General features: G+C 42.5%; 1 protein-coding gene across 2 annotated transcripts; it reads left to right on the top strand.

The window, feature by feature from the left end:
- Nucleotides 1-349: 349 nt before the first annotated feature.
- smc6 (structural maintenance of chromosomes 6) lies at nucleotides 350-27,159 on the top strand. 2 transcript variants are annotated; one of them, XM_060934488.1, is made up of 27 exons: nucleotides 350-422; nucleotides 1,707-1,859; nucleotides 3,948-4,065; nucleotides 5,252-5,357; nucleotides 7,380-7,516; nucleotides 7,601-7,662; nucleotides 7,774-7,854; nucleotides 8,094-8,195; nucleotides 8,273-8,392; nucleotides 8,467-8,562; nucleotides 8,758-8,904; nucleotides 9,032-9,120; nucleotides 9,368-9,532; nucleotides 9,769-9,947; nucleotides 10,483-10,684; nucleotides 11,669-11,783; nucleotides 11,989-12,152; nucleotides 12,507-12,642; nucleotides 13,024-13,104; nucleotides 13,196-13,366; nucleotides 13,452-13,589; nucleotides 22,909-23,054; nucleotides 23,149-23,274; nucleotides 23,496-23,601; nucleotides 24,468-24,620; nucleotides 26,427-26,524; nucleotides 26,633-27,159. In XM_060934488.1, the coding sequence occupies exons 2-27, from the start codon at nucleotides 1,719-1,721 to the stop codon at nucleotides 26,712-26,714; spliced, it is 3,261 nt and encodes a 1,086-aa protein (XP_060790471.1). In that variant the 5' UTR covers nucleotides 350-422; nucleotides 1,707-1,718; the 3' UTR covers nucleotides 26,715-27,159. The 2 variants fall into 2 exon arrangements, with proteins under 2 accessions (XP_060790471.1, XP_060790472.1); XM_060934489.1 differs by lacking the exon at nucleotides 8,467-8,562.
- The last annotated feature ends 596 nt before the right edge of the window (nucleotides 27,160-27,755 follow it).

The raw sequence follows: 27,755 nt of genomic DNA, 5'->3' as shown, positions 1-27,755 counted from the left end.
ACTTAATGTTCCCAGGTGAGTTATTATTAAAAATAAAAATGTCAAGACGTTGGAATGATGGATCCCAAAACCCCTCTGCAGCATCCATTAAAAGCTGCACTGTGTCGTTTTGACCACCAGATGTCACTAGCGCTCACTGTGTTCAAAAGCTTGAGTAATGAATCTTTTCCCGATTAATTTCAGAGGAAAGCTTCGTTGCTTCAGAAGGCGTCATTTTGCTACAACTAATGTACGCGTGTAGACAGGAGAAAGGGAAAGTCTGTGTTCTGAAAAACGCATAGCAGCCTACTGAGCACACTCAGGAAATGGGCTGGTGGCGTTAATGCTTACTGCCTTAGCCACGCCCACTGTACACTACCGGTTCTAAACCGGAAGCGGCAAAGTAGTGGGAGAAACATTGCTGCTAGAAGCAGGGGAGTGGAGTAAGTCAGATTAAATATTTTACGAAACTGAATATGATTTTAAAATAGATATGATATTAATCGATGCTTTTTAGCATGAAAGGTTTCACTCTCGGCGGAAATGAAGTCAGTGTAGCGAGATTGTTTCACTTTCAGCCATGACGGTCCTGACGCTTTTTGGCGCACACAATTTTTTTGAAGAAGTTTTTGTTTGCTTTACCTTTTATGTGATTTCAGTTGAATATGTGTGGGGATAATAGCCTATGTTTAAGATCTGTACCTCGCCTTATGCTCCATAAGGAGCTAAGAGGATGAAGACGAATAACCTGTGTTTAGCTGAACGAGAATATTTAACCAGTTATTTTCAAGTTCAGATCATGTTTTGACCTGTCACTTACAGTAGGGTTGTTTTACAATCAGGGTACGCAAGCTAAAAATCACATTTAACACTTATTATCTTCAATATCAAAAGGCTTAACTAAATAAACTTGGTTGTTTATTGTAGCCCTGTGATAGCTCTATTTACCATGCAAAAAAAAAATTGGTGATAACGTTATTTTTGGTGAATGTATGGCAATATATGTCATATTTAGCAAAATTACTCGTGTCATTTAGAAAAAGTGCTTTTTTGACCACAGGTAGCTCCAAAAGGGATGCGCTTAAATCATTCTTTATACCATAAAACAAATATCTGGCTCCATATCATTGGAAACATAGTTAAGTTTTAATGTTGAATGCCAGTAAGTTTTCAGACACGTTAATTTCTGATCAAATTAGTATGTAATTGTGTCAAAAAAAATGTCCTCTCCGAGACAGCTAATTTTCCAATATAAAATATCTAAAATGATTATTTTCATCCCAAAATGTGGTCAAGATATTGGGATATAAATATTAGAAACAACTAACACAAAGCTTACAGCCTTATATTTAAAAGCACTATGGAAGTAGTGGATTCTGAATTGTCAAAAAAATGTTCTCTCCGAGAATCACTTCATTTGTTTCTCCCAGCCCTGCTTAAAGCTACACTTAATCTTCTTTATCTTATAGCAGATTACACAAAACTACCATACACATATATCAAAAAATTACCTGAAATCTGTTCTTTAACTTGTCCTTCACTTAAAAACTGGTACAAGAACCAGTTTGAATCAATTTGAATTTTGGACCCCTGTGACACAAACTTTGTACCCTGATTGTAAAACAACCCAGTAGTTATCGCTGAGAGTTCAGCTGAATCTCATACAAAGAACATACATACTGTTCCCCAGCATTACTCACGAGTTACTATGCTTTTTTTTCCCCCAGCTGGTTTCTACAATGAATAAAAGGAAGACCAATTTTCAGCATGCTGAAAAACCTGCGAAAACCCGCAGGATAGATGGCATGACTCATGGCCAAGAGGATGAGGACATAGAGGATGAAACAGGCTTTCATCAGGAACACTATTTCTCTACCTCGGTCTGTCAGCTGAGTCATTACTTTCATAGATTGATAGACTTACAGTGGTATGCAAAAGTTTGGGCACCCCTGGTCAAAATTGCTGTTACCGTGAACAGTTAAGCAAGTTGAAGATGAAATGATCTCCAAAAGGCATAAAGTTAAAAATGACTCATTCCCTTTATATTTTAAGCAAAAGCAATTTTTTATCTTTATCTTTTACATTTTCTCATCTCATCATCTCTAGCCACTTTATCCTGTTCTACAGGGTCGCAGGCAAGCTGGAGCCTATCCCAGCTGACTACGGGCGAAAGGCGGGGTACACCCTGGACAAGTTGCCAGGTCATCACAGGGCTGACACATAGACACAGAACCATTCACACTCACATTCACACCTACGGTCAATTTAGAGTCACCAGTTAACCTAACCTGCATGTCTTTGGACTGTGGGAGAAACCGGGACCCGGAGGAAACCCACGTGGACACGGGGAGAACATGCAAACTCCACACAGAAAGGCCCTCGTTGGCCACGGGGCTCGAACCCGGACCTTCTTGCTGTGAGGCGACAGTGCTAACCACTACACCACCATGCCGCCCTTTTACATTTTCTAAATGACAAAAAAAGGAAAAGGGCCTGAAGCAAAAGTTTGGGCACCCTGCATGGTTAGTACCTAGTAACACCCCCTTTGGCAAGTATCACAGCTTGTAAACACTTTTTGTAGCCAGCTAATCATCTCTCAGTTCTTACCTAGGGGATTTTCACACATTCGTCCTTGCAAAAGGCTTCCAGTTCTATAAGTTTCCTGGGCTGTCTTGCATGCACTGCTCTTTTGAGATCTATCCACAGATTTTCAATGATGTTTAGGTCAGGGGACTGTGAGGGCCAGGGCAAAACCTTCAGCTTGTGCCTCTTGAGGTACTCCATTGTAGATTTTGAGGTGTTTTTTGTATCATCGTCTTATTGTAGGACCCATCCTCTTTTTAACTTCAACTTTTTTTACAGATGGTGTGATGTTTGCTTCCAGAATTTGCTGGTATTTATTCAAATCCATGCTTCCCTCAACCAATGAAATGTGCCCTGTGCCACTGGCTGCAACACAACCCCAAAGCATGATCGATCCACACCCATGCTTCAGAGTTGGAGAGGTGTTCTTTTCCTGGAATTTGGCACCCTTTTTTCTCCAAACATACCTTTGCACATTGTGGCCAAAAAGTTCTATTTTGATTTCATCAGTCCACAGGACTTGTTTCCAAAATGCATCAGGCTTATTTAGATGTTCATTTGCAAACTTCAGACACTCAGTTTTGTGGCTAGGACGCAGGAAAGGTTTTCTTCTGATGACTATCCCATGCAGGTCATATTTGTTCAGGTGTCGCTGCATAATAGAACAGTGCACCACCACTCCAGGGTCTGCTAAATCTTTCTGAAGGTCTTTTGCAGTCAAACAGGGGTTTTTATTTGCCTTTCTAGCAATCCAACGAGCAGTTCTTTCAGAAAGTTTTCTTCATCTTCCAGACCTCACCTTGATCTCCACTGTTTAACTGCCATTTCTTAATAACATTACAGTCTGAGGAAACAGCTACCTGAAAACACTTTGCTATGTTCTTGTAGCCTTCTCCTGCTTTGTGAGCATCAATTATTTTATTATTCAGAATGTGAGGGAGTTGCTTAGAGGAGCCCATGGCTGTTGATTTTAGGGACAAATTTGAGGAGTCGGAGAATTTATACAGCTTTGAAATCTGCATCATCTGACCTTTCCTAACGAAGAATTTGAACAAGCCACAGCTCAATAAGCTAATTAAGGTCTGGAACCTTGGTAAAAGTTACCTGAGAACTCGCATGTACCGGTATTGGGGTGCCCAAACTTTCACATGGTGTTCCTTTTCTTTTTTCACTCTCCAATTGTACAAAACAAAAATAATACACAAATCTTGTAGAAAACTCTGAAAAGAAATGTTGTCTTTACCTTTATGCCTTTTGGTGATCAGTTCATCTTCTGCTCACTTAACTATTCACAGTAGCAGACATTTTCAGTAAGGGTGCCCAAACTTTTGCATGCCACTGTATACTTTTCATTGGACTGACTTTTAACTTTGTTTTTGTTTCAGAGTGCTGGGGATATTGGTGTTATTGAGAGCATCACTTTGAAGAACTTCATGAGTCATCACTTCCTTGGCCCTTTTCAGTTTGGATCAAATGTTAATTTTATCGTTGGAAATAATGGAAGTAAGGATGATCAGAATCATTTACACTATTATGTTACACCAACATCAAGCTGAATTAAAAGATGAATAGCATACTCTCATACATTTTTAGTTGGCAAAGGGGTAGAATACACTTTAGGGGCAAGATCATTCATTATACTTTAAAGAATGTAAGTGAAGATGTTTTATGCCAGGATCAGACTACATAACTTCAGCCTGATTTTGACAGTTTTGTTGTGGCTGACAAATTATCAGCTTCGGGCCTGAACATGAATGACAAACGGGCCTTGAGGTGCTACATTATCAAAGAACGGCAATGTGGCATCTGGGACTCCCCAAGACACCCTGACAGAAATTCTAGCATGTCTCCTAGTTTGACAGCTACAATGTTTTCCTTGGCCTTCCTTCTGTTGCCATGATTGAATTTCTTGACCAACCTCCCTGATAACATACAAGGATGTGAACGATGATTGGTTAGGGTCAAATTTGTAGTGTTGTCAGTCTTCCAAACAAGACAAGGCAATAATTTATGGCACTATGATTGCCTACTCTGTCATGGTGACCATCGTGAAAGACTAAAATATTATATATTCTGATCCTGGCACTACAGAATGCTCCCAGTATAAGCATTTCTGAAGCTGAGCAAACTTCTGGGTAGATTCACTGTATAGCCAAAGATATGTAGACAACTGGCCATCACTTCTTTATGTGGGTCTTCCCCAAACTGTTGTTCTAAAGTTGGAAGCACACAATTCTCTACGATGTCTTCGAATGACTTAGCTTGATAATTTCCATTCACTGGAATGAACGGGCCTAGCACAAACATGTTCTAGCATGACGGTGCCTCTCTGCACAAAGTGAGGTCCATAAAGACATGGCTTGCCAAGGTTGGGGTGGAAGAACTTTACTAACCTTCACAAAGCCCTGACTTCAACCCTACTGAACATCTTTTGGATGAACACAGATCGCATGCCACATCATCTTGTCTAACAAGAGTGCCCAACCTCACTAATGCTCTCATGGCTGAATTGGCATATCTGTACAACCACAGGATGTTCAGCAAGTATATCTGGTTGTGATGGTCAGGTGCCCACACACTTCTGGCCATATAGTGTATGTTCAAGAGTGGTGGAAAAAAACACCACTCGTAAACATATCTACCATTTATGCTGACAATGGTATTTGATATTATTTGCTGTTACTTTTAGGTGGGAAGAGTGCTATCCTTACTGCTCTCATTGTTGGCCTGGGTGGTAAAGCAACAACAACCAATAGAGGAGCCTCTTTGAAAAGTTTTGTAAAATATGGAGAAAGGTTGGTCTCTCTTTTCTTTTCTTTCTTTTTTTAAGATATGGGTCTTAGAGGTTGGCTCATCCTTCCCAGAAGCCTCTGCACGAAGTGGCAAATCAACATTTTCGATCCCATCAATATTCCACAACGATGCGCATACAATGCAGCAACATCCTGGGCTAAAGATCATAAATTATACCATGAAATTGAAGACGGTTATATTTTAAATTATTTTGACCAACAGAACTGGCCTCTTCATGGGGGGACATGAAGGAAAGAACTTATGACACATGGATGAAGAAAAAAGTTTGAGATGGGTTTCGGTCGCATCACTATATTCATGCATGTATGTAAACATACGGTGGTGCTTGAAAGTTTGTGAACCCTTCAGAATTTTCTATATTTCTGCATAAATACGACCTAAAATATCAGATTTTCACACAAGTCCTAAAAGTAGATAAAGAGAACCCAGTCAAACAAATGAGACAAAAATATTATACTTGGTCATTTATTTATTGAGGAAAATGATCCAATATTACATATCTGTGAGTGGCAAATGTATGTGAACCCTTGCTTTCAGTATCTGGTGTGAGCCCCTTGTGCAGCAGTAACTGCAACTAAATGTTTCCGGTAACTTGATCAGTCCTGCACACCGGCTTGGAGGAATTTTTGCCCATTCCTCTGTATAGAACAGCTTCAACTCTGGGATGTTGGTGGGTTTCCTCACATGAACTGCTCGCTTCAGGTCCTTCCACAACATTTCGATTGGATTAAGGTCAGGACTTTGACTTGGCCATTCCAAAACATTAACTTTATTCTTCTTTAACCATTCTTTGGTAGAATGACTTGTGTGCTTAGGGTCGTTGTCTTGCTACATGACCCGCCTTCTCTTGAGATTCAGGTCATGGACAGATGTCCTGACATTTTCCTTTAGAATTTGCTGGTATAATTCAGAATTCATTATTCCATCAATGATGGCAAGCTGTCCTGGCCCAGATGCAGCAAAATGGGCCCAAACTGTGATCCTACCACCACCATGTTTCACAGATGGGATAAGGTTCTTATGCTGGAATCCAGTGTTTTCCTTTCTCCAAACATAACGCTTCTCATTTAAACCAAAAAGCTTTATTTTGGTCTCATCCATCCACAAAACATTTTTCCAGTAGCCTTCTGGCTTGTCCACGTGATCTTTAGCAAACTGCAGACAAGCAGCAATGTTCTTTTTGGAGAGTAGTGGCTTTCTCCTTGCAACCCTGCCATGCACACCATTGTTGTTCAGTGTTCTCCTGATGGTGGACTCATTAACATTAGCCAAAGTGAAGGAGGCCTTCAGTTGCTTAGAAGTTACCTTGGGGTCCTTTGTGACCTCGCCGACTATTACATGCTTTGCTCTTGGAGTGATCTTTGTTGGTTGACCACTCCTGGGGATGGTAACAATGGTCTTGAATTTCCTCCGTTTGTACACAATCTGTCTGACTGTGGATTGGTGGAGTTCAAACTCTTTAGAGATGGTTTTGTAACCTTTTCCAGCCTGATGAGCACCAACAATGCTTTTTCTGAGGTCCTCAGAAATCTCCTTTGTTCATGTCATGATACATTTCCACAAATGTGTTGTGAAGCTCAGACTTGATGGATCCCTGTTCTTTCAATAAAACAGGGTTCCCACTCACACCTGTCATCCCATTGATTGAAAACACCTGACTCTAATTTCACCTTCAAATTAACTGCTAATCTTAGAGGTTCACATACTTTTGCCACTCACGGATATGTAATATTGGATCATTTTCCTCAATAAATAAATGATCAAGTATAATATTTTTGTCTCATTTGTTTAACTGGACTCTCTTTATCTACTTTTAGGACTGGTGCGAAAATCTGATGTTTTAGGTCATATTTATGCAGAAATATAGAAGATTCTAAAGGGTTCACAAACTTTCAAGCACCACTGTAAACAATGCATTGGATTCTGGGAAGGGTGAGCTCTCCCTTTAAATCAGCATTGGAAGATCTGTTTTATGTTAAGCTTTTCTATCCTTTCATATCCAGCTCTGCAGAAGTTACAGTAAAATTGAGAAACCGAGGAAGCGATGCTTATAAAGGCGATGTATATGGTGATTGCATCTCCGTTGAGCAAAAGATCACTAGCGATGGTTGCAGGACATGCAAAATCAAGAACAAATCTGGTAATAATAATAATAATAATAAATTGCTGACTAATATGCCCCCCCCCCCCCCCCCCTTTAGCAAAAGTATTTCTCTGTCTTCAGGGTCTATCGTCTCCACTAAGAAGGAAGAATTAACAGCAATATTGGACCATTTCAATATACAGGTAGCTGTTGATTTCTTTCTGCAAAGAAGTTTTTTTTTATCTTTTTTTTTAAATTTGTTTATTCCACTTTTGCCATATTGGTGTTTCAGATTATCGTATTACTTATTACAGGTTGACAATCCAGTTTCAATCTTAAACCAGGAAATGAGTAAACAATTCCTCCATTCAAAAAGTGAAGCAGATAAGTACAAGGTAATAGTTTAGCAAAAGATCTCTTATCTACTCATCATAAATAATTAAAGCAAAGTCCTAAGAACAATTTGATGTTTTATGCCACATTTGCAATTTAAAGTACTATGTTTAAACTTACACAGTTTACTGAAGTTATCTGGTGTACTTTACAATCAGGCTTTTTGAAACACCAACCTGAGACTTTTTTTAATTTTATTTATTTATTTTTTTTAAAGAGTTATTGTCTCTCGTTTTTAAAGTTTTTCATGAAGGCCACTCTGCTGGAACAGATGAAGCGAGACTACATTCACATCAAGCAGACCAAAGCTCTGACACGGGACCAGGTGGAAAGGCAGGAGGAGGTAATTAGTGCTTTCTAAGACAATTCATGCTATATTATTATAAATTGATTAATACCTGTTTTTATACATTTGTTTAGTGTCTGCGAGATCTCAAACAGTTGTTTTTACAAAAGAAAGAAAAGTACGAAAGTCTGTCAACACTTGAAAAAATGAGGCAGACTCTGGAAGATTTAAAGAAAAAGATGGCGTGGGCTCTGGTATGTTTTCTCTCCTTGTTGCTTGATACATTTTGAACAATATAACATATATTAAACATTTTTTATTTGACCAGGTGGGAGAAAAGGAGAGAGAAGTACAGCAGCTGAGGGAACAAATTGATAAAGAACAGAATGATGAACGTTATGAACATAAGCTGCAGTTATTTCGAGTATGTTATGAACAGCTGTCACTGCTGCATTCTTGACCTGAACACTGTGTATTTATAAGGGATTTATTTAAATAGAAAGAACATAATTCATGCTTGAATTGAGGGTATTTCATTGTGTGTGCACTCTGCAAAGCTAACATATGCTGAATATATGGCATTTCCTATAATTTGAAAGGGCTGTGCTTCGTTATCTAGGGCAAAGTTGCTGTTACTGAAAAGAAATTGCAGGATATCCTACAGAAGCTTGAAAAAGTGAAAGACGAGGATGAATGCTTAGCAGAAGAATGTCGAAAACTGAAAGAAGAGGCAAAGCTCAAATGTAAAGATCAGAAGAACCAGGAAGTAAGATACTCTCCTGGCTTTATTTCTTGAACCATCCATATTTTCTAGTTGACACATTGTCTAGCCATGATCCTTATGCATGACTAGTATTTGATTTTTATGGTCCTGGTTTTTTTTTTTTTTTTAGGTGGTATACTTTCGTGCCGCGAACAAACTAAAACAATTAGAAAAAGAGCAATGCCTTCTCCGGGAGAGAATTAATAGAATAAATGATAGGTGAGTTACATTGGGTTAGGACGGTACACAGTGATAAAATGCGTTAACATTCAGTGCCTTCCAGTACTGTTGGCACTCTGCATGAGAATGTTATGAACTAACACTTTAACATATCACATGGTCAAGGTTGGTTCTTTAAGGTCACTTACCCTTGATATATAGATACCTATAATACAGCGTGCTAAATGCCAATCTTGTCATCCATCTTTGTCATTTGTGAACGAGCATTTTCCATTGTTTTTGGCAGTAATGGAAGGAATCATGAGGCAGAGCAGATACAGCGGATGAAGAAAATATGTGCTTTGAAGAACCAGCTAGAAAAACTTAACACTGAGTCTACAGCCTTTAATCAAGAAATCATGGAGAAACAGCAGGCCCTTTTCAAAGGAAGGGAAGAATGTGACAAGTTAAGGTAAAACTGACCCCATAGCACAATTTAATTTGAAGTAAAACATTTTAATAAACCCAGCAGTTTGTTGCATGTCAACTGGCATGAAGAGTAAATACAGATAAATAGGCGTAATGATGGCTTTATTGTTTGCATTTAGAATGATGATGATTAATAAGTGTAGAATGTAATGACGTGTACCGTATAATATGTACAGAAAGGGGAAAAAAATTATCTTGCTTTTCTTTCTTCTGCTTTAGCATGGAAGAAAAAAACATCCAGGTCTCTCTGGAGTCCAAAGTAAAGAAAAAGAACCAACTCACAGCCAGTAGATCCAACAGACTGAGACGATTTGGTGATCGTATGCCAGAACTAATGGAGTCGATAGACAAAGCACATACTCAAGGACGGTTCATTAAGAAACCCGTGGGACCAATAGGTGATAACTTTATGTAAAACAGGTCATAGAATTGTGTATAGCTGAGGGTTTTCTCTCTCTCTCTCTCTCTCTCTCTCTCTCTCTGTTTTTCCTTCATAATCTGAAAAATCATGATTTTCATATTTCTGAGGTACAGTATCAGAAAAGTTGAAGTACCGTTGCTTAAATTTGTATTTTAAATGAAAAATTAATTGCTATACATTTTTTATTTTGTCAATGATCTTGGAAGTCCTGTAATTTTCACTGAAATGGTTACAAGGGGATTTGAGTCAGAACTCTGTCTGTTAAGACTCTGGACAGATGTCATGGGATTCTCTAAGATTTCTTTAACATTGATTTGATGGACCTTTTGTTTCATAAATTAAACATTTGTACATTTAAATTTTTTCCCCTGCATTAAAACAAGCATACTCAAACTTTGATGCTGTCCATTCTTGAGGATATAAGTATATTTGTCTTTGAAGAAGTCCTTTTTCTTTTAAACCAAATGGAAATTCTCAAAATAATTTTCTCGCCTTTTTTCTTTCTTTCCTAGGGGCGTGTATCAGACTTAAAGATCCCAGTTTAGCTGTGGCTGTGGAAAGTTGCATACGGAGTTTCATGAAAACGTTTTGCTGTGACAATTACAAGGATGAAAAGGTCCTACAGGAGTTGATGTCTCCACATTTTCCTAAAGGCAGTAGACCCCAGATTGTGGTGTGCTCTTTCACAGACCATGTTTACAACGTTCAAAACCGGTAACTATTTCACTTCTTGTCTATGTTTTGATTACCATGAAGAATGTAGAAAAAAAAAAAGAGTTTGTGAAACATGTTTGGGGGTTTTTAATAAGGGGGGGAAGGTCATTTTTAAAAAAAGGTCATATTAAAATTCTAAACTAAAAAGACCTTAGTAGACATTTTACTCTGAATGCGATGAGAGCTTTAGCATGCGAAACTGGCAGTTATAACTAATTTCCAGTGATAACCCCATTTCTAAAACAGTTCGGATGCTGTGTAAACTATAAATAAAAACCGAATGTGATGATTTGCAAATCATGGAAACCCTATATTTTATTGAATATGGTATAAAGATAATGTGTCATCAAATGCTGAAACTAAGAAATGTTATTGTTTTTTGGAAAATATATGCTAATTTTGAATTTGATGCTAGCAACACATAAAAAAAAAAGTGGGGATGTTGCAACAAAAGACTGGGAAAGTTGTGTAATGCTAAAATCCTAATTTGGTCAATTGGCAGCAGGTCAATAACATGATTGGGTATAAAAAGAACATCCCAGAGACGCTGAGTCAGTCAGGAGTAAAGATGGAGAGAGGTTCACCACTCTGTGAAAGACTGCTTGTGCAAATAGTGTAACCATTTAAGAACAACATTCATCAATGTAAAATTGCAAAGATTCAGTCCTCAGTCCATTGTGTGTAGGGACAATTTGATACTGTATTGTCCACTACAGTTACATATGTCAAAATAAGTCGTCAAACTGACACCCTGCTCAGATTTCTTCTTGTATAAGTCCAGGATTACATTTCATAGTGCAAATGCAGAATAAACATTTTTCACCACAAATACAGCACGCAGCACTAGTGGGTGGTAGTTATAAGTGCTTGGTTGTCAGCTGATGAGGACTGCAACACAAACAAATTGTTCTGTCATGTTGTTGTCTGAAAATGTAATTGCTAACTGGTATCTTTCAAAAATTTTCTCATTTTTGATGTCATTAGAGGTGTACATCACCCAGAGTTTCCATCAGTTTTGGACACACTCATTATTGACAATCCTGTCATCACTAATTGTTTGATAGACATGCGGAACATCGAATGTATTCTTATAATCAAAGTAAGTAGATTAATAGTTTGTCAGTGGGCCTCACATCTGGGTTAATGTTATAAATATTTCGTTGTATAGTTTATAATAAAATTATATAATATATTAATTTAATATTAATTTAGTCTGTGGTGTTCATTAGTAGAATAATTGAACTTTTAAGATTTAAAAATGGTACATGTTAAATCTGAGATTGTTTGTAAACTGTTAATTGTAGGAGAGTGCTGTTGCCCGGAGAGTCATGCAAATGCAGAAGCCTCCTCGAAATTGTCGTGAGGCCTTCACTGCTGATGGCGATCAGGTTTATACCAATCGCTATTACACCCCTGACCAAGAAGTCTTGGTTAAATACCTCGGTGGGGATCCAGAGGCAGAAATTCGGTAAGTAAAATTCTTCTACCTGTAAGATGATCTTTAGTCTTTTGGGTAGAAATACGGTAATTAAGTTGTTGTTTTTAGCTTCCAAAATCTGCCATTATTTTAGTTACTTTTGCTAAACAACTTGTGAGCACATTTGTTACTTCTTGATAAAATTTCCTTTATCAGTTTAAAACGTGATATTTTTTCAGTGCATACTCGAGCAAAGATAATACATGACATTTGTTGCTTGCTCTGATTTTGAAATTCTATATAAAATGTGCAATTCATGTTTTCTTTTTGGTATATCGCAATTAAGATATCTGTGTATAGGTGCAATTGAATATGTTGTTTCCACTTTCTTTGCAAAATGTGCAGTCTGGTGCAGTCAGAGGTGGAAAATCATCAGGCACAGCTCAGCAGGTTTAAACTTCACTTAAGCTCAGTGAGGCAGGACATTCAGTCAATGGAGGAGAAGCTGCGTAGTGCCAAAATAGCATGCAAAAAAAATCAGGTACAGTGATCAAGTTCCTTGCTCCATTCTCAATTTGTACATACTCTAAAACTAAACTTTATTGCTTACTGTTTGAGGAAATATTAGTTTTCAGGAGAACTTTTAGTAGATTGATATGTGGAAAGCTCTGGAAACCTGTGGCCAAGTAGCAAATAAGATATTACTGACAAATATTCAACCTTTCAAAATCCTTTGTGTTTATATATACAGCTTTGTTCAGGTTTTGCCACAGTGATTCTTCATTTCTCTAATTTGTTTAAGTCACCATTTCCCCAGTGTTTCTTCTTGAATGGCTATTGTGTGGGGATTGCAGTACACCAGTTGTTTTTGTTTGTTTGTTTGTTTGTTTTAACATGCATTCTGTGTTGTGTTCATGCACAGGAAAATATGAACAGAGTTAAAGCATCAATAATTGAGCTTGAGAATGGTGAGGAGATGCAGACTGAAGACGTCAGTTCACTGGTATGTATACTATATGCAATAATGTTGACTTGCCTAAACCAGAACTCGTTGACTAAAATTTCTAATGTTTTCTTATGGTCAATGTCTAAAGGAAGAAGAGAGTCAAGAAAATAAGCAGAAAATTGAGCTAGAGAGAAAAAATGTAAAAGAAGCGAAAAGTGAACTGGAAAAGCATAATAAGGCAATTGCAGACCTTGATCGGAAATACAAAGATGTGAAAAATAAAAAGGAGCAACTCTCGGATGAAACGGAGCAATTGAAGGTTGGTGTGAATAACTAAATTATGGCAAAACTTCTAAGTCAGCTCATGACAATCAACTGTAAGTTTCTTGTGCTTGTGTGATCAGGAGGAGCAAGCAAAAGCTGAGTCTGACCGCAATAAACTTGAACAGGACCTCAAGGTCCTGGAAGGGAAGCTCAAGACACATCAGGACAATATAAAAACCATAAGAGAGAACCTCGCTTGCAAAGAAAATGAAAAAGAGGTATTGACAAGCACTTTTTTTTTTAAATCTAATGATGTGTTTGTAGAAACCTGATTTAAGGACTCTTCAGTTTGAGCCTTTAGGATTTTGTCCAGAGGGACAATGTGGAACCCTATAAAAGAGCTTTCATTTCAGCATGTTTTCTAAATAGAACCCCTTTAGAAAGATTAAAATAATTAATTATCCTAAACATCAATAGCTAAGATTTAGGAGTGCGTCACATTTTTCCTTCTCGCAGTGTGTTGCATACGGCTCTTGGTGCACAGCACTATGGCGCCTACTTCCATGTGTTTACGTCGCCATGTGCATTTTGTTTTGGTTCATGCCTTGTCATTGGTAGTCTCCCTAGTGTGTATTGATTTACTTTCACCTGTTTTCAGTTTGTCCCTTGATTACTGTAGTCTGTAATTGTAATTGTAATTAAGCCTCTCATGTGGTGTTTTTTTTTCCCCCTCTAGGTGAAGAATACTACATTGTAATTCATAAAATCAATTTAAATAATTATCAAATCTGCAGGGAACTGTGTGAGAGAATCCTATCCACTAATGAGTGTGTCTGAGCTTCATTAAGAAGGGAGTTGGGTGAAGGGGAGGCTGTAGTCCAAAATAAATAAATAAATGGATAAACATGCGCAAATAAAACCTATTTTTTATGTAAATTTCACACACTGTGTTTCAGTAATCAGGCCACTTGTTCACAAGTTACAATTGATGAGTCTCGGTCAAGTCAGGAGTCATAAAGGACAACTTGCAAGTCAAGTCTGTCAGCTATAGATGAATGACTGTTCTTGATGCCGTGCATCTGAGGGATCAGAGATCACAGGTGTTCAGCTTAGACTTGTGCCCTTGCCCTTTACACACCGAAATTCCTACAGATTCCCTGAATCGCATAATAATAATAATAATAATAAAATACATCATAGAGGCTGATGTATCCAAATCCCTTCTGTAACAGTTCCTTATGTGGGTGGAGCACAGAAGCGCGGCAGGCGAGATTTGATGTTTACACAAACACTTTATTGAGCTTTTCACTCACTTGCATGCGTTGTGGGCGGGGAGAGAGCCCCTTTTCTCTGCGCTCTCCCTCCCTCCCTCCCTCCCTCCCATCCATCCCATCCCTCCCTCCTTCCTTCCTTTTATGCTCCCTCCCTCTAACTAACACACACACACTAATTGACAGCAGGTGGAATGACAGCCACTTACCTTCCCCAAAACCCTCCCATTCACAGACTGCTGCTTGACCACGCCCCTGCTGCCACATACCCCCACTGCCCAACTCGGGCCGGGGAGCTGCCCAGCCTGAAGCTGACACCCCCCCGACAGGACAGCTAGTCCGCCACCACCATCTGTGCCCCCGGCCTGTGGATCACCTCGAACTTAAATGGCTGGAGGGCAAGATACCAACGGGTGATTCGCGCATTGGAGCCACTGGAGGGGTGTGTGGTCCAAACAGAGAGCGAAAGGGCGCCCCAGCAGGTAGTATCGAGGACCGCCCACTTGATGGCAAGACACTCCTTCTCGATTGTGCTGTACTTGCTTTCACGCATTGACAGTCTCCGGCTGATGTACAGCACGGAGCGCTCCTCGCCCTCCACCTCCTGGGACAAAACGGCCCCCAGCCCTCTGTCTGATGCATCAGTCTGCAAAATAAAGGGGAGAGAGAAGTCAGGGGAGTATAAAAGTGGCCCCCCACACAATGCAGCTTTTACCTCAGAGAAGGCCTGTTGGCACTGCTCCATCCACTGGACTGGATCTGGAGCCCCCTTTTTAGTGAGATCAGTTAGCAGGCTGGTCATGTCCGAATAATTAGGTAGAAACCTACGATAATAGCCAGCTAGCCCCAAGAATCGTCTCACCTCCTTTTTGGTCTTGGGCCTCGGGCAGGCCGCAATCACTGCAGTCTTGTTAATTTGGGGACACGCCTGCCCATGGCCCAAGTGGAACCCCAGATACTGTACTTCCACCCACCCAATCACACACTTTTTCGGGTTAGCTGTGAGGCCTGCTCGCCTCAGTGACTTTAGAACAGCCCTCAGGTGTTCCAAGTGCCGCGGCCAATCATAACTGTAGATTATGTCGTCTAGATAGGCAGCGTGAGGGCGGAGGACCCTGTCCATAAGCAGCTGGAACGTAGCGGGCGCCCCAAACAACCCAAAAGGGAGCGTGACGACAAATTGGTGTAAACCAAACGGTGTGGAAAAGGCCGTTTTCTCTTGGGATAGAGGAGTCAAGAGGATCTGCCAATATCCCTTTGTTAGATCCAGTGTCAAAAAAAAGTGAGCAGCACCTAACCGATCAAGCAACTCATCAATGCAAGGCATTGGGTATGCATCAAATTTAGACACCGCGTTAACCTTTCTATAGTCCACACAGAACCGGACCGACCTGTCGGTCTTGGGAACCAGGACCACTGGGCTGCTCCAGTCACTGTGGGACTCCTCGATTATGCCCATTTTGAGCATGGCCTTGAGTTCGTCCCGAACCACCTTTTTCTTGTGTTCGGGCAAGCGGTAAAGGCAGCTATGCACTACCACCCCCGGGGGCGTTTCGATGTGGTGCTCTATGAGGTGGGTACGACCAGGAAGGGACGAGAACATGTCGGAAAATTCATTTTGCAACTTGGCTACCTCCATGAGTTGGGCTGGTGAGTGGTGGTCTCCACAAGGGACCGGAGTGGTCAGAGATGTTATCTTTCTCACCTCTGGCCCCAGCTCTGCCTTCTCCGGGACTACCAACGCCACAGGGACCCCCTCATTCCAGCGTTTTAAAAGGTTGAGGTGGTAGATTTGCAGTGCCCCGCCCCTATCCATTCATCTCACCTCATAGTCGATGTCCCTGACTCGCCGTGTGACCTCGAAGGGCCCTTGCCACTTGGCGACTAATTTAGAACTTGACATGGGCAATAATACGAACACTTTGTCTCCCGGCGTGAACTCTCTAAGGCGCGTGCCCCTGTCATACAGCCGGCTTTGATTTTTCTTGTGCCTGCCGCAAATTCTCCTGGGTTAGGTGCATGAGGGTGTGGAGTTTTGCGTGCAGGTCAAGAACATACTGGATTTCGTTTTTACTAGGTGAAGGTCCCTCCTCCCAATTTTCCCGTAGCATGTCCAGAATGCCACATGGCTTATGCCCATATAATAATTCAAAGGGAGAAAACCCCGTGGAGGCTTGTGGGACCTCTCGTACTGCAAATAACAGGGGCTTGAGCCACTTATCCCAATTACACGCATCTTCACTTACGAATTTCTGGATTATGTTCTTGAGTGTTTGGTTAAATTGCTCTACTAAGCCATCCGTTTGTGGGTGATAGACACTGGTGCGGATAGACAATCTCCAGTAACCCGTACAGTTCTCACAGGGTGCATGACAAACGAGGTGCCTTGGTCTGTCAGGATTTCTTTCGTAATCCTGACCCAGGAAATAAAGCGGAAGAGCGCTTCCGCAATACTGCGTGCTGAGATATTGCGGAGAGGCACCTACTTCCGGATATCGCGTTGCATAGTCCACCAGAACTAAAATAAAGCGATATCCCCGTGCTGACCGATCTAATGGCCCGACGAGATCCATCCCAATTCACTCAAATGGGGTCTCAATTAGAGGAAGAGGGCGCAGTGGCACTTTTGGAGTGGCCGCAGGATTTACTAATTGGCATTCACGGCACGCCGCACACCACCGACAGACATCCCCGCGAATCCCTGACCAATAGAACCGGGCCATTATTTGGGCTAGTGTTTATCTTGCCCTAAGTGTTCAGCCATGGGATTAAAATGAGCCGCATGGAACACGAGTTCCCTATGGCTCTTTGGGATTAACAACTGGGTTATTCGTTCGTTAGTTTGAGTGTCCTGCGTCACTTGGTACAATCTATCTTTAATCATAGAAAAATAGGGGAAGGTCGGTGCCGCGTTTGGCTGAAGAGTTTGACCATCGATTACTCTCACTTGGTCAAACGCATGCCGCAGAGTCTCGTCTCGCGACTGCTCTAACGGGAAATCCCCAAGGGAATCCCTGAGAGGGAGAAGGAGTGGGCTGCTCCTTGCTCTGACACGGTGTTGACAGAGACGGCTCTGTGACAGCTTCTCCAGTCAGTGCCACACCGGGATCTTCCCGTGACCTACTAGTGCTGGACCCACTACGTGTTAGATATTCCATCAGTTTTTTAAACCCTGGCCAATCAGTACCCAAAATTAACGAGTGGGTGAGACAAGGACTAACCGCTGCCTTTACTCTATGCATTTGGCCCCGGAATAGAATACGGACAGACACTAAGGGATAATTGTGAGCATCCCTGTGCACACACAACACTTTCACCGCTTGTGCTCTCCCCAGTGCCTCACCTTGCACCAGGAGTTTGTGAATTGAGGTCTGATTACAACCGGAATCCACCAAAGCGTCATATGTATCCCCTTGAACACGTACTGGTATGCGATACGTTCCGGCCTGATCGGGGGCGGTTTCTGGTGCATCGGGGATCCGGATTACAGCTCCCACCTCCCTTGCGGAGCTTTGACTCTGGAGATGCTCCGATTCCCCACCATGCCAGCACACCGGCCCAGGCTTTCCCTCTGCACTGGTGTTATGGGTGTCACTTACCTAAGGGGGAGACAACACAGACACGGAAGAGGGAGATGGGAGGACACCATGGGTGCGACGGGTCGGCTGGGGAGGAGCCAGCTACTGCCTCCGTGGCAGGGGAACGGGGTGGGGAGGGGGAGAAGAGAGAGAAGAGAAGTGAGGGGAGACACCTCGTCTGGCTGCTGTTGGAGCCACCTCCAGATGGTCCTCCGCCAGCTCGATGGCTCGTTCCAGCGACACCGTGCAATGACACTGGACCCATTCCACCGTTCCTTCCGGAAGACGAGAGATAAACTGTTCCAGTGCCACCAGATCGATGATCTTGTCGGCGTCGTGGTCTTCCGCCCTCAGCCACCGCTGGCAGGCGTCCCGGAGTTGCTGGCCGAATGCAAACGGCTGGCCAACGTCCTCCAATGCCAGTGTCCGGAAGTGCTGGCGATGTTGCTCCAGGGAGCGGCCAAGCCGCTGCAGGATGGCTTTCCTCAGGTCAGCATACACCAGTCGGCTGTCCACAGGGAGCTGTTGCGCTGTGAGCTGCGCCTTGCCAGTCAGGAGCGGGAAGAGGCGCGCCGCTCCAGCGGCCACCCCCACGCCTCGGCTGCTTGCTTGAAGAGGGCGAGGAACGCTTCTGGATCATCCTGCAGTCCCATTTTCATGAGGGTGCAGGCAGCGGTGGCTGACACCCCTGCTGATGCGAGCAGGTGCTGGAACGCCTGGCGATCTTCCTGCTGGGCCAGCATCAAGGTTTCGAAGCATTGCTCCTGTTCCTTTCGGAGGGTGATCAGCGCTTGATGCTGGTTCTGCTGGGCGGTAGCGAGAGCAAGGATGAGCTCTTTGAATGGGGAGGACTCCATGGGACAGTTCCCCTTCTGTGCTCCCAGGTTTTGGCACCACTGTAACAGTTCCTGATGTGGGTGGAGCACAGAAAGCACGGCAGGCGAGAGTTGATGTTTACACAAACACTTTTTATTGAGCTTTTCACTCACATGCGTTGTGGTCAGGGAGAGAGCCCCTTTTCTCTGCTCTCTCTCTCTCTCTCTCTCTCCCCTTTTATGCTCCCTCCCTGTAACAAACACACACATTAATTGACAGCAGGTGGAATGACTTAGCCACTTATCTTCCCCGACCCCGCCCTCCATTCACAGACTGCTGCTTGGCCATGCCCCCGCTGCCACACCTTCTTATCTTTCTTTGAGGAACATTTCAATAATTTAATTTTCTCACATATTTGCGGGAGATCCTCAACCCATCTTTACTCCTCAGAGACTAGGTCTTTCTTCTATACTGATTTTGAATCAAATCATGATTACGATCACCTGTTGACATCATCTGTTCAAATCACATCGTTATTTAGTTGTTTTACCTCATTAGTAGCCCTAAATTGTCCCCACCCCAACTTTTTTTAGAAATGTGTTGCAGGCCTGAAATGCAGGAATGGATGAAATGAAGTCGACCAGACAAAACATGAAATATCTTGGGTTCATACTGTCGACAATACTGTCTGAAATACAAGTCAAAGTAAATTTAGAAATCACTGCTTTTTTAAAATTTATTATTTATTTATTTTTTTTATTTGTATTTTCTCTACCATCCCAACTTTTTTCTGATTTGGGGTTGTAAACATATTCCTTAGTGGTGATTTATTGGGATCCATGTGGAAATTGTAACTAATTGAGGATAACTGTACTGGTTATTGATAGCGTTCCAGTGCTAACCTTGGCTCCTCCATGATTTCCTGTCATGCAAAAATGGAATAATTTGTGACCATTTCCCATACAATCCAGATTTACATTTGTTGAGAGTAAATTTATCAACACAAATTATGGAAAAGTATAAATTATGGGGCTCCTGTGGGTTCACCACCCACAGAGGTAGCAGTAGGGGATTGGTGTAGTGTGGATTGGGTGGCAGTCGAAGGCAGGGGCCTCGACGACCTGATCCCCGGACACAGCGGCTGGCTGTTGGGACATGGAATGTCACTTCGCTGGGGGGGAAAGAGCCTGAGCTTGTGCGGGAGGTTGAGAGGTACCGGCTAGAGATAGTCGGGCTCACCTCCATGCACAGCTTGGGCTCTGGAACCCAGCTCCTCAAGAGGGGCTGGACTTTCCACTTCTCTGGAGTCGCCCGTGGTGAGCGGCGGCGGGCTGGTGTGGGCTTACTTATAGCTCCCCAGCTCAGCCGCCATGTGTTGGAGTTTACCCCAGTGAACGAGAGGGTCGCCTCTCTGCGCCTTCGGATTGGGGAGAGGGCTCTTGCTGCTGTTTGTGCCTACGGGCCAAATAGCAGTATAGAGTATCCGGCCTTCTTGGAGTCCCTGGGAGAGGTACTGAGGGGTGCTCAGACTGGGGACTCCATTGTGCTACTGGGGGACTTCAATGCTCACGTGGGCGATGGCAGTGACACCTGGAGGGGCGTGGTTGGGAGGAACGGCCTCCCCGATCTGAACCCGAGTGGTGTTTTGTTATTGGACTTCTGTGCTAGTCACGGTTTGTCCATAACGAACACCATGTTCGAGCATAGGGGTGTCCATAAGTGCACGTGGCACCAGGACACCTTAGGTCGGAGGTCGATGATCGACTTTGTAGTCGTTTCATCTGATCTCCGGCCCTATGTTTTGGACACTCGGGTGAAGAGAGGGGCTGAGCTGTCAACTGATCACCACCTGGTGGTGAGTTGGATCCGCTGGCAGAGGAGGAAGCTGGACAGACCTGGCAGGCCCAAACGTATGGTGAGGGTCTGCTGGGAATGTCTGGCCGAGCACTCTGTTGGGGAGGTCTTTAACTCCCACCTCCAGGAGAGCTTTTCCCAGCTTCCGAGGGAGGCGGGGGACATTGAGTCTGAGTGGACCATGTTCTCTACCTCCATTGTGGACGCAGCTGTTCGGAGCTGTGGCCGCAAGGTCTCCGGTGCCTGTCGTGGCGGCAATCCCTGAACCCGGTGGTGGACACCGGAAGTAAGGGATGCCGTCAAGCTGAAGAAGGAGTCCTCTCGGGCCATGTTGACCTCCGGGACTCCTGAGGCAGTTGACGGGTATCGGCAGGCCAGGCGTGCTGCAGCTCGGGCAGTTGCGGAGGCAAAAACTCGGAACTGGGAGGAGTTTGGGGAGGCCATGGAGAAGGACTATCGGTCGGCCTCGAAGAAATTCTGGCAAACCGTCCGGCGCCTCAGGAGGGGGAAGCAGTACTCTGCCAATACTGTTTACGGTGCGGGTGGGAAGCTGTTGACCTCGACTGGGGACATTGTCGGGCGGTGGAAGGAATACTTTGAGGATCTCCTCAATCCCACCATCATGTCTTCCACTGAGGAGACTGAGGCTGATGACTCAGAGGTGGACTCGTCCATTACCCAAGCCGAAGTCACTGAGGTGGTTTGCAAGCTCCTCGGTGCCAAGGCACCGGGGGGGGGGGGGGATGAGATCCGCCCTGAGTGTCCCCCGTGGTATTCTGTGGGGGGTGCTTTGGGAGTATGGGGTTCGGGGCTCTTTGCTAAGGGCTGTCCGGTCCCTGTACGAACGGAGCAGGAGTCTGGTTCGCATTGCCGGCAGTAAGTCAGACCTGTTCCCAGTGCATGTTGGACTCCGGCAGGGCTGCCCTTTGTCACCGGTTCTGTTCATAATTTTTATGGACAGAATTTCTAGGTGCAGCCAGGGGCCGGAAGGAATCCTGTTTGGGTACCACAGGATTTTATCTCTGCTTTTTGTGGATGATGTTGTCCTGTTGGCTTCTTCAAACCAGGACCTTCAGCATGCACTGGGGCGGTTTGCAGTCGAGTGTGAAGCGACTGGGATGAGAATCAGCACCTCCAAGTCCGAGGCTATGGTTCTCGACCGGAAAAGGGTGGCTTGCCCTCTCCAGGTTGGTGGAGAAGTCCTGCCTCAAGTGGAGGAGTTTAAGTATCTCGGGATCTTGTTCACGAGTGAGGGAAGGATGGAGCATGAGATCGACAGGAGGATCGGTGCAGCCTCCGCAGTGATGCGGTCGCTTTACCGGTCTGTCGTGGTGAAGAAGGAGCTGAGCCAAAAGACGAAGCTCTCAATTTACCGGTCGACCTACGTTCCGACTCTCACCTATGGTCATGAGCTTTGGGTAATGACAGAAAGAACAAGATCGCGGATACAAGCGGCCGAAATGAGTTTCCTTTGCAGGGTGGCTGGGCGCTCCCTTAGAGATGGGGTGAGAAGCACAGTCACTCGGGAGGAGCTCGGAGTAGAGCCGCTGCTCCTCCACATCGAGAGGAATCAGCTGAGGTGGCTCGGGCATCTTTTTCGGATGCCTCCTGGACGCCTCCCTGGGGAGGTGTTCCAGGCATGTCCCCCCGGGAGGAGGCCCCGGGGAAGACCCAGGACACGCTGGAGGGACTATGTCTCTCGGCTGGCCTGGGAACGCCTCGGTGTTCTTCCCGAGGAGCTGGCCGAGGTGTCTGGGGAAAGGGAAGTTTGGGCTTCCATGCTTAGACTGCTGCCTCCGCGACCCGGTCCCGGATAAGCGGAAGAAGACGAGACGATAAATTATGGGGGGAGGAAATGTTTGAATATTTGCTGTTGAGATTTTACAGAGTTCTAAAATTGTCAGATTTGCTTGGGATGGATGTGCCAGCGATAAAGGATAGTTGTAAGATCTAACACTTTCTCTTTGTGGCTAACACGGACGGCATTATCATTATGTTGTGAAAAACTTGTTCCTGGGCAACCAGCCAAAAGACAAATGTACTTCACTATATCACTTTTTCTCACCTTTTCTCATTAGGATATTGAAGCAAAAGCCAAAGAAATCTGTCCTGATCCACAGCGGACAGATCGGAGCGCCAAGAGTATCGACACAGAGATCACACGTCTTCGGCAGAAGATCAGCTTACAAGAGAGCACCTATGGCAATCAGGAGCAAGTGGTCAGGTATCCACATTTATAATGTTTTACTATTTGATGGATTTAAAAAAAAATCATTAATAGAAATAAAGTCTGTGATCTGGCTTTTATTACTCACCAGGGAGTATGTCGAGGCTCATGGTAATTATAAAAACAAATCCAGTCAGCTGAGAGATCTGAAGAAATTTATTGATCGTCTGGACAACATCATGACTGACAGGCAGGCTCGATACAAAACACTGAGAAGGTAGTGTGAGCTTTACTGTATTATTGGGGCCATTTGTATTATGTTTGGTATTTTATGGTAATATTTAAATGTGGGAGAGTATGTTTATAGTTCACATTAAATAATATAGGCATTTCAGATCCTAAAAAGTGTTTGTCATGCATGCATGCAATAATTTGTCAAGTTCAACCACTCAGTATATGTAAAATGTACAAAATGTCTCTGGTGTGCTATTCTGATAGATCCCTCTCGGTGAGATGCAAGTTATACTTCAACAATTTCCTCATCAAGCTGCACTGCTGCGGGTCCATGATGTTTGATCACAACAATGAAACTCTTTCCATTTCAGTATGTTCTGCTTTATTTTTAATATGTAACCACTGAGTTCTGAACTGAAGCTCCATTCTTTCTAACTTTTCCCAAGGTGACTTAAGAGAGCCTTGTGGGATTTTTTTTTTTTTTTAACTTTTCTGTCTTTCCCCTGCAAGCACTTTTTCTCCACGTATAGTGAATAAAAATAAACTAAACCAAAAACTCTAAGCTGCTCATAGCTTGCTATGTTCACGTTCAAGGCGAGTGTGTTGTTTGTGTTGGTTCTGGCTCACACAGCCTCACTGAAAGGACAATAAACACATAAATAGATGAGCTGTAATAACACACAGGTAAGAATCATCACGCGTTACCTGGCTCAACTTGCCTTCTCTCCATCCACAGCTGATGCTCAACCACGCCCCTGCTGCCACACCCATATTAAAGAAAAGCATCAAAACTATATGTGCAAAATGCAGCCCTCATATAATAATGTCATGAGGGGCCATGACAATGTGTCTGCACAGCACTCTCCCATGCCAAAGTGCACTAGTCAAAGGTCTTCTAGTTCGGTTGAGGGTTTGCTAATTAGGAGAACACTGCAGTGCTGTGATCCTCTAGGACAGGAATCTAATAACTCCTGTACAACATGAATTGTCAAGACTGGTGTCAGTATAAGGATGTTTAAATATGATTACCATAGACAAATGTAGATACTAAATGTATATGCTTTAGCTGTAATACACATTTTAGTTGTCTTAAAAATGAGTTCTCTTATGAACAGTGGGAAGCTGATTGCTTAACGCTGCTGTAGAAATCAGTAGGATTCTCATAGGCAGGTTGCTAATATATCATGCTATGTGTGACCAGATGTTATCTTTTTATTTGACTTGTGCCTGCTAAAGGTGAAACCACCAGGACGGGAGAATGACACTGTAAATGACATGCGCTCTTTGTCTGGTGGTGAGCGCTCCTTCTCCACAGTTTGCTTTATTCTGTCCCTGTGGGAGATCACAGAATCCCCCCTTAGATGCTTGGATGAGTTTGATGTGTACATGGTGAGTCAAATTTTGTTTATTGTACTTTAAAGTGATCTATATGCATGTTCATGCTTGTTTTAATGCTGTTGTTGATTGATTTGATTGTATGCATGTTTTATGGGTCCGGGCACAAAGTACAAATGCCCTTTCTCTTTTCTTCATACCATTTCCTCCCACTAAAATGAATTATGCAGACCAAACAGGAGGTCATACAGGTCATACAGGAGGTCATTTTGGTGGTCAGGTAATCTCACCTACTGTACTACTCTGGCAAACAAAATTAGCTGACTGACTGAATGGTGACTCTGGTTTACTTTTTGGTTCATGGATGCTGTACTGTAAGAACTATAACCAGCTTTTTTTCTCCTTGTACTTCCTTGGATAAATTCATGTAGCCTTTTGGGTAATTTGGCACCCCAAGTAAAAACATTATGTGAACAATATTTTGCTAACTAGTCCTAAGTGTTTTCGGTAATCCCTACAAAATTAGTGCCTGAATTATCACAAGGTGCTTATCCTGAGATGCAACACATTACTCAGGGATGAGATTTTTCCGCTTTTTGGCGGAATTCCGCTTTTTTGGACTCAAAAATGCTATTTTTTATATTACTGCAAATCCACTGAGAATTTTTTTATTTATTGGGGGGGGGTTCATTTATCCTGGTGACTGAGACTGAACTTATCAGTCGATAGATGTAGACCAGTGTTTACATTTCTATTCGAATGCTTCCATTTTGATTCCCACACAATCTCGTTTAACGACAGCTTGTATGTGAAGTAAAACTTATGTTATCTGCTTTATGATTGGTCAAAACATTGACATTAAGGATATAACAGCCAACCAACATTCATCATAGTGAAAACTTTCCCGCTTTTTCACTGTGACTTCCAAATTTGCTTGTGTTGTTCATTTAGATAGTTATTGTGTTCATAATGTGTTTAAACATCAAAATGCTGAATACGATTGAAAAGCGAGATGAAGCTAAGGTGCGTGAAATAGATGCGAGTGTGAAGAATAAGTTCAGATGGGACTGGTTGGATAATAAAGTTACGCTAGCCCCGGTAGATGGCAAGCATGGATCGGTGTCGGTAACCATTGGTGAATTCGTGAAAAAACTCGATGTTTCCAGTAAAGCTGTTTGTACGGTGTGTGACGATGTAATATTTTATGGATCAAGAGGATTAAAGGCTCTACAGAGTCATGCCGGATCAGTGAAACACCGTAAGAAAACATTTTTGCTAAAGAGCAATTACTCCATATCAAGTGCTTTTAAACATACTTCAAGTTCAACTACACCCGGGGAGCCGGGCACGGGCAACCCACTGGCGACTGGTACTGCTGTGATCACCACCACAGGCTCAGTTTCAACGACTTCGTCCATGAAGTCCGTTGTGCCATCAACTGCGGCCCCCAGACCCCCCGCTACTTTTTAGATTTTTTTTCTCAACATGCGCACTCGTCCCTGATTACTGCTTTAATGGATGCTCTTGACACTATGAAGGTGAACACAGTCTCTAGTAACAGTATAATCATATCTTCATATATTTGTGTGAGAATCTGGAGTTAAACCCATTCAGTGTCTTTCTCGAAATTCAACAGGTAGTGAAGTAGTAGTTTATGTAAAACAACATAGTTACTCAAGAAAGCATTGTCTGATCATAACTAAACTTCAAAGATGTATTTAGTGCATCATGGTAGAGTGTCCAAACTTTGGAGCTGTCATGGCAGCAATTGAACATTTGGGCATACTTGTAAACTAGTCCTTGGAGCCCAGGAATTGCTGTTCATAGCTTTGTACTTTATGATCATTTCTTTCTGTACAGGATATGCACAACCGACGGATCTCGCTGGACCTACTTCTTGAGCTTTCTGAGCGTCAACATCTGCGACAGTTCATCTTCATCACACCTCTGACCACAAGGTAGAGAACTACAGGCACCTCAGTGTTATGTAATGCTAAAATACATGGAACATATCAAATATAAATAAAATTCATATAAAGTTCATGAAAAATGTTGTTTTCTTACAGTCACCTGCCTCAGAGTTCTCATATTAAAATTCATCAGCTGCAAGATCCAGAGAGAGAAACTGAGGGAGAGAATTTGTCATAAGACTGTCAAAAGAAGAGACTGCACTAAGCTTTGTTGAGAATGAAGGGTAGACTTGATGTATTTTTTAGATGTTTCTGTAGTTAGTTTTATTCATTAATTTTAATGATTCACTTGTTTTACAGAAAAGCTATGTTAAAAGCTGTTTTAATAAAAGCTGTTTTATAAAAATGCTAAATGTCAAGCATAATTTAACCAATTTCCTGTTCCTGTGTTCTCTGATTTTTAAAAAAGAGAGAAAAGTTAGTTACAGGCCACTTTGGTCAAGGGTCGTGTCCACTTTTTGCAGCTGTAATGTCTTTTTTTTATAAATACACAACTTAAGCACACACTGTATGTTGTGAAAACAGCCCATACAGTTTATTGATTGGAATCACAATATTGGCAGCGCAACCATTACATATTGTGTTTAAGACATGCCACAAATAAAACACAACATACTGCACAATCAGTTTTCCATTTGATCATTCGTTTTTCATGTTAGATACAGATATTTACATGGAAAAGATATACACCTGTAATTTTTGGATTTACAAACACATTATTCTTATTTTCTACAAGGAGCTTGGGAGATAAAACTGTGTAGCATTCTGAGCCTTATAGGACATGCATTGGCTTGATGCTTTCTTTTTTTGTGGAAAGCAAGAAAACAGTAACACCATGTTTTTCTAGTTGTGCAAACAAAAACTGGAAAGATATACAATATCAGTGGGCTAATTACATTCCTAATTTTAGGGTTCTTAAAGTTGAGATGATAGGGGAACCCTTTTTGGTGTGAGAAGACCATTCAAGATTTGTTATGGTATGCACCATAAGGAATGTTTTGGCCCAGGTTCATTATCCCTGATACAGAAAAAGCGCATTATACATAAAAAGTGCATCCTTCTAAGCAAGATACTTTGTAGTTGGCATTTATTTAGTATATATGAGTAACATTATGTTTGTTTCAGGTGATTTAAGTTGTGGCTCATATCATTTTGCAAAACTCATAATTTTCCTTCATAAGATGCATTATAGTACTGTATAAACAGTATTAAATGTCAA

This window comes from Neoarius graeffei, chromosome 11 (genome assembly GCF_027579695.1).
Source record: "Neoarius graeffei isolate fNeoGra1 chromosome 11, fNeoGra1.pri, whole genome shotgun sequence".
In the NCBI taxonomy this organism is placed as follows: Eukaryota; Metazoa; Chordata; class Actinopteri; order Siluriformes; family Ariidae; genus Neoarius; species Neoarius graeffei.
The sequence above is the reverse complement of the archived record's forward strand: the minus strand, read 5'-3'. Positions and strand labels throughout refer to the sequence as shown.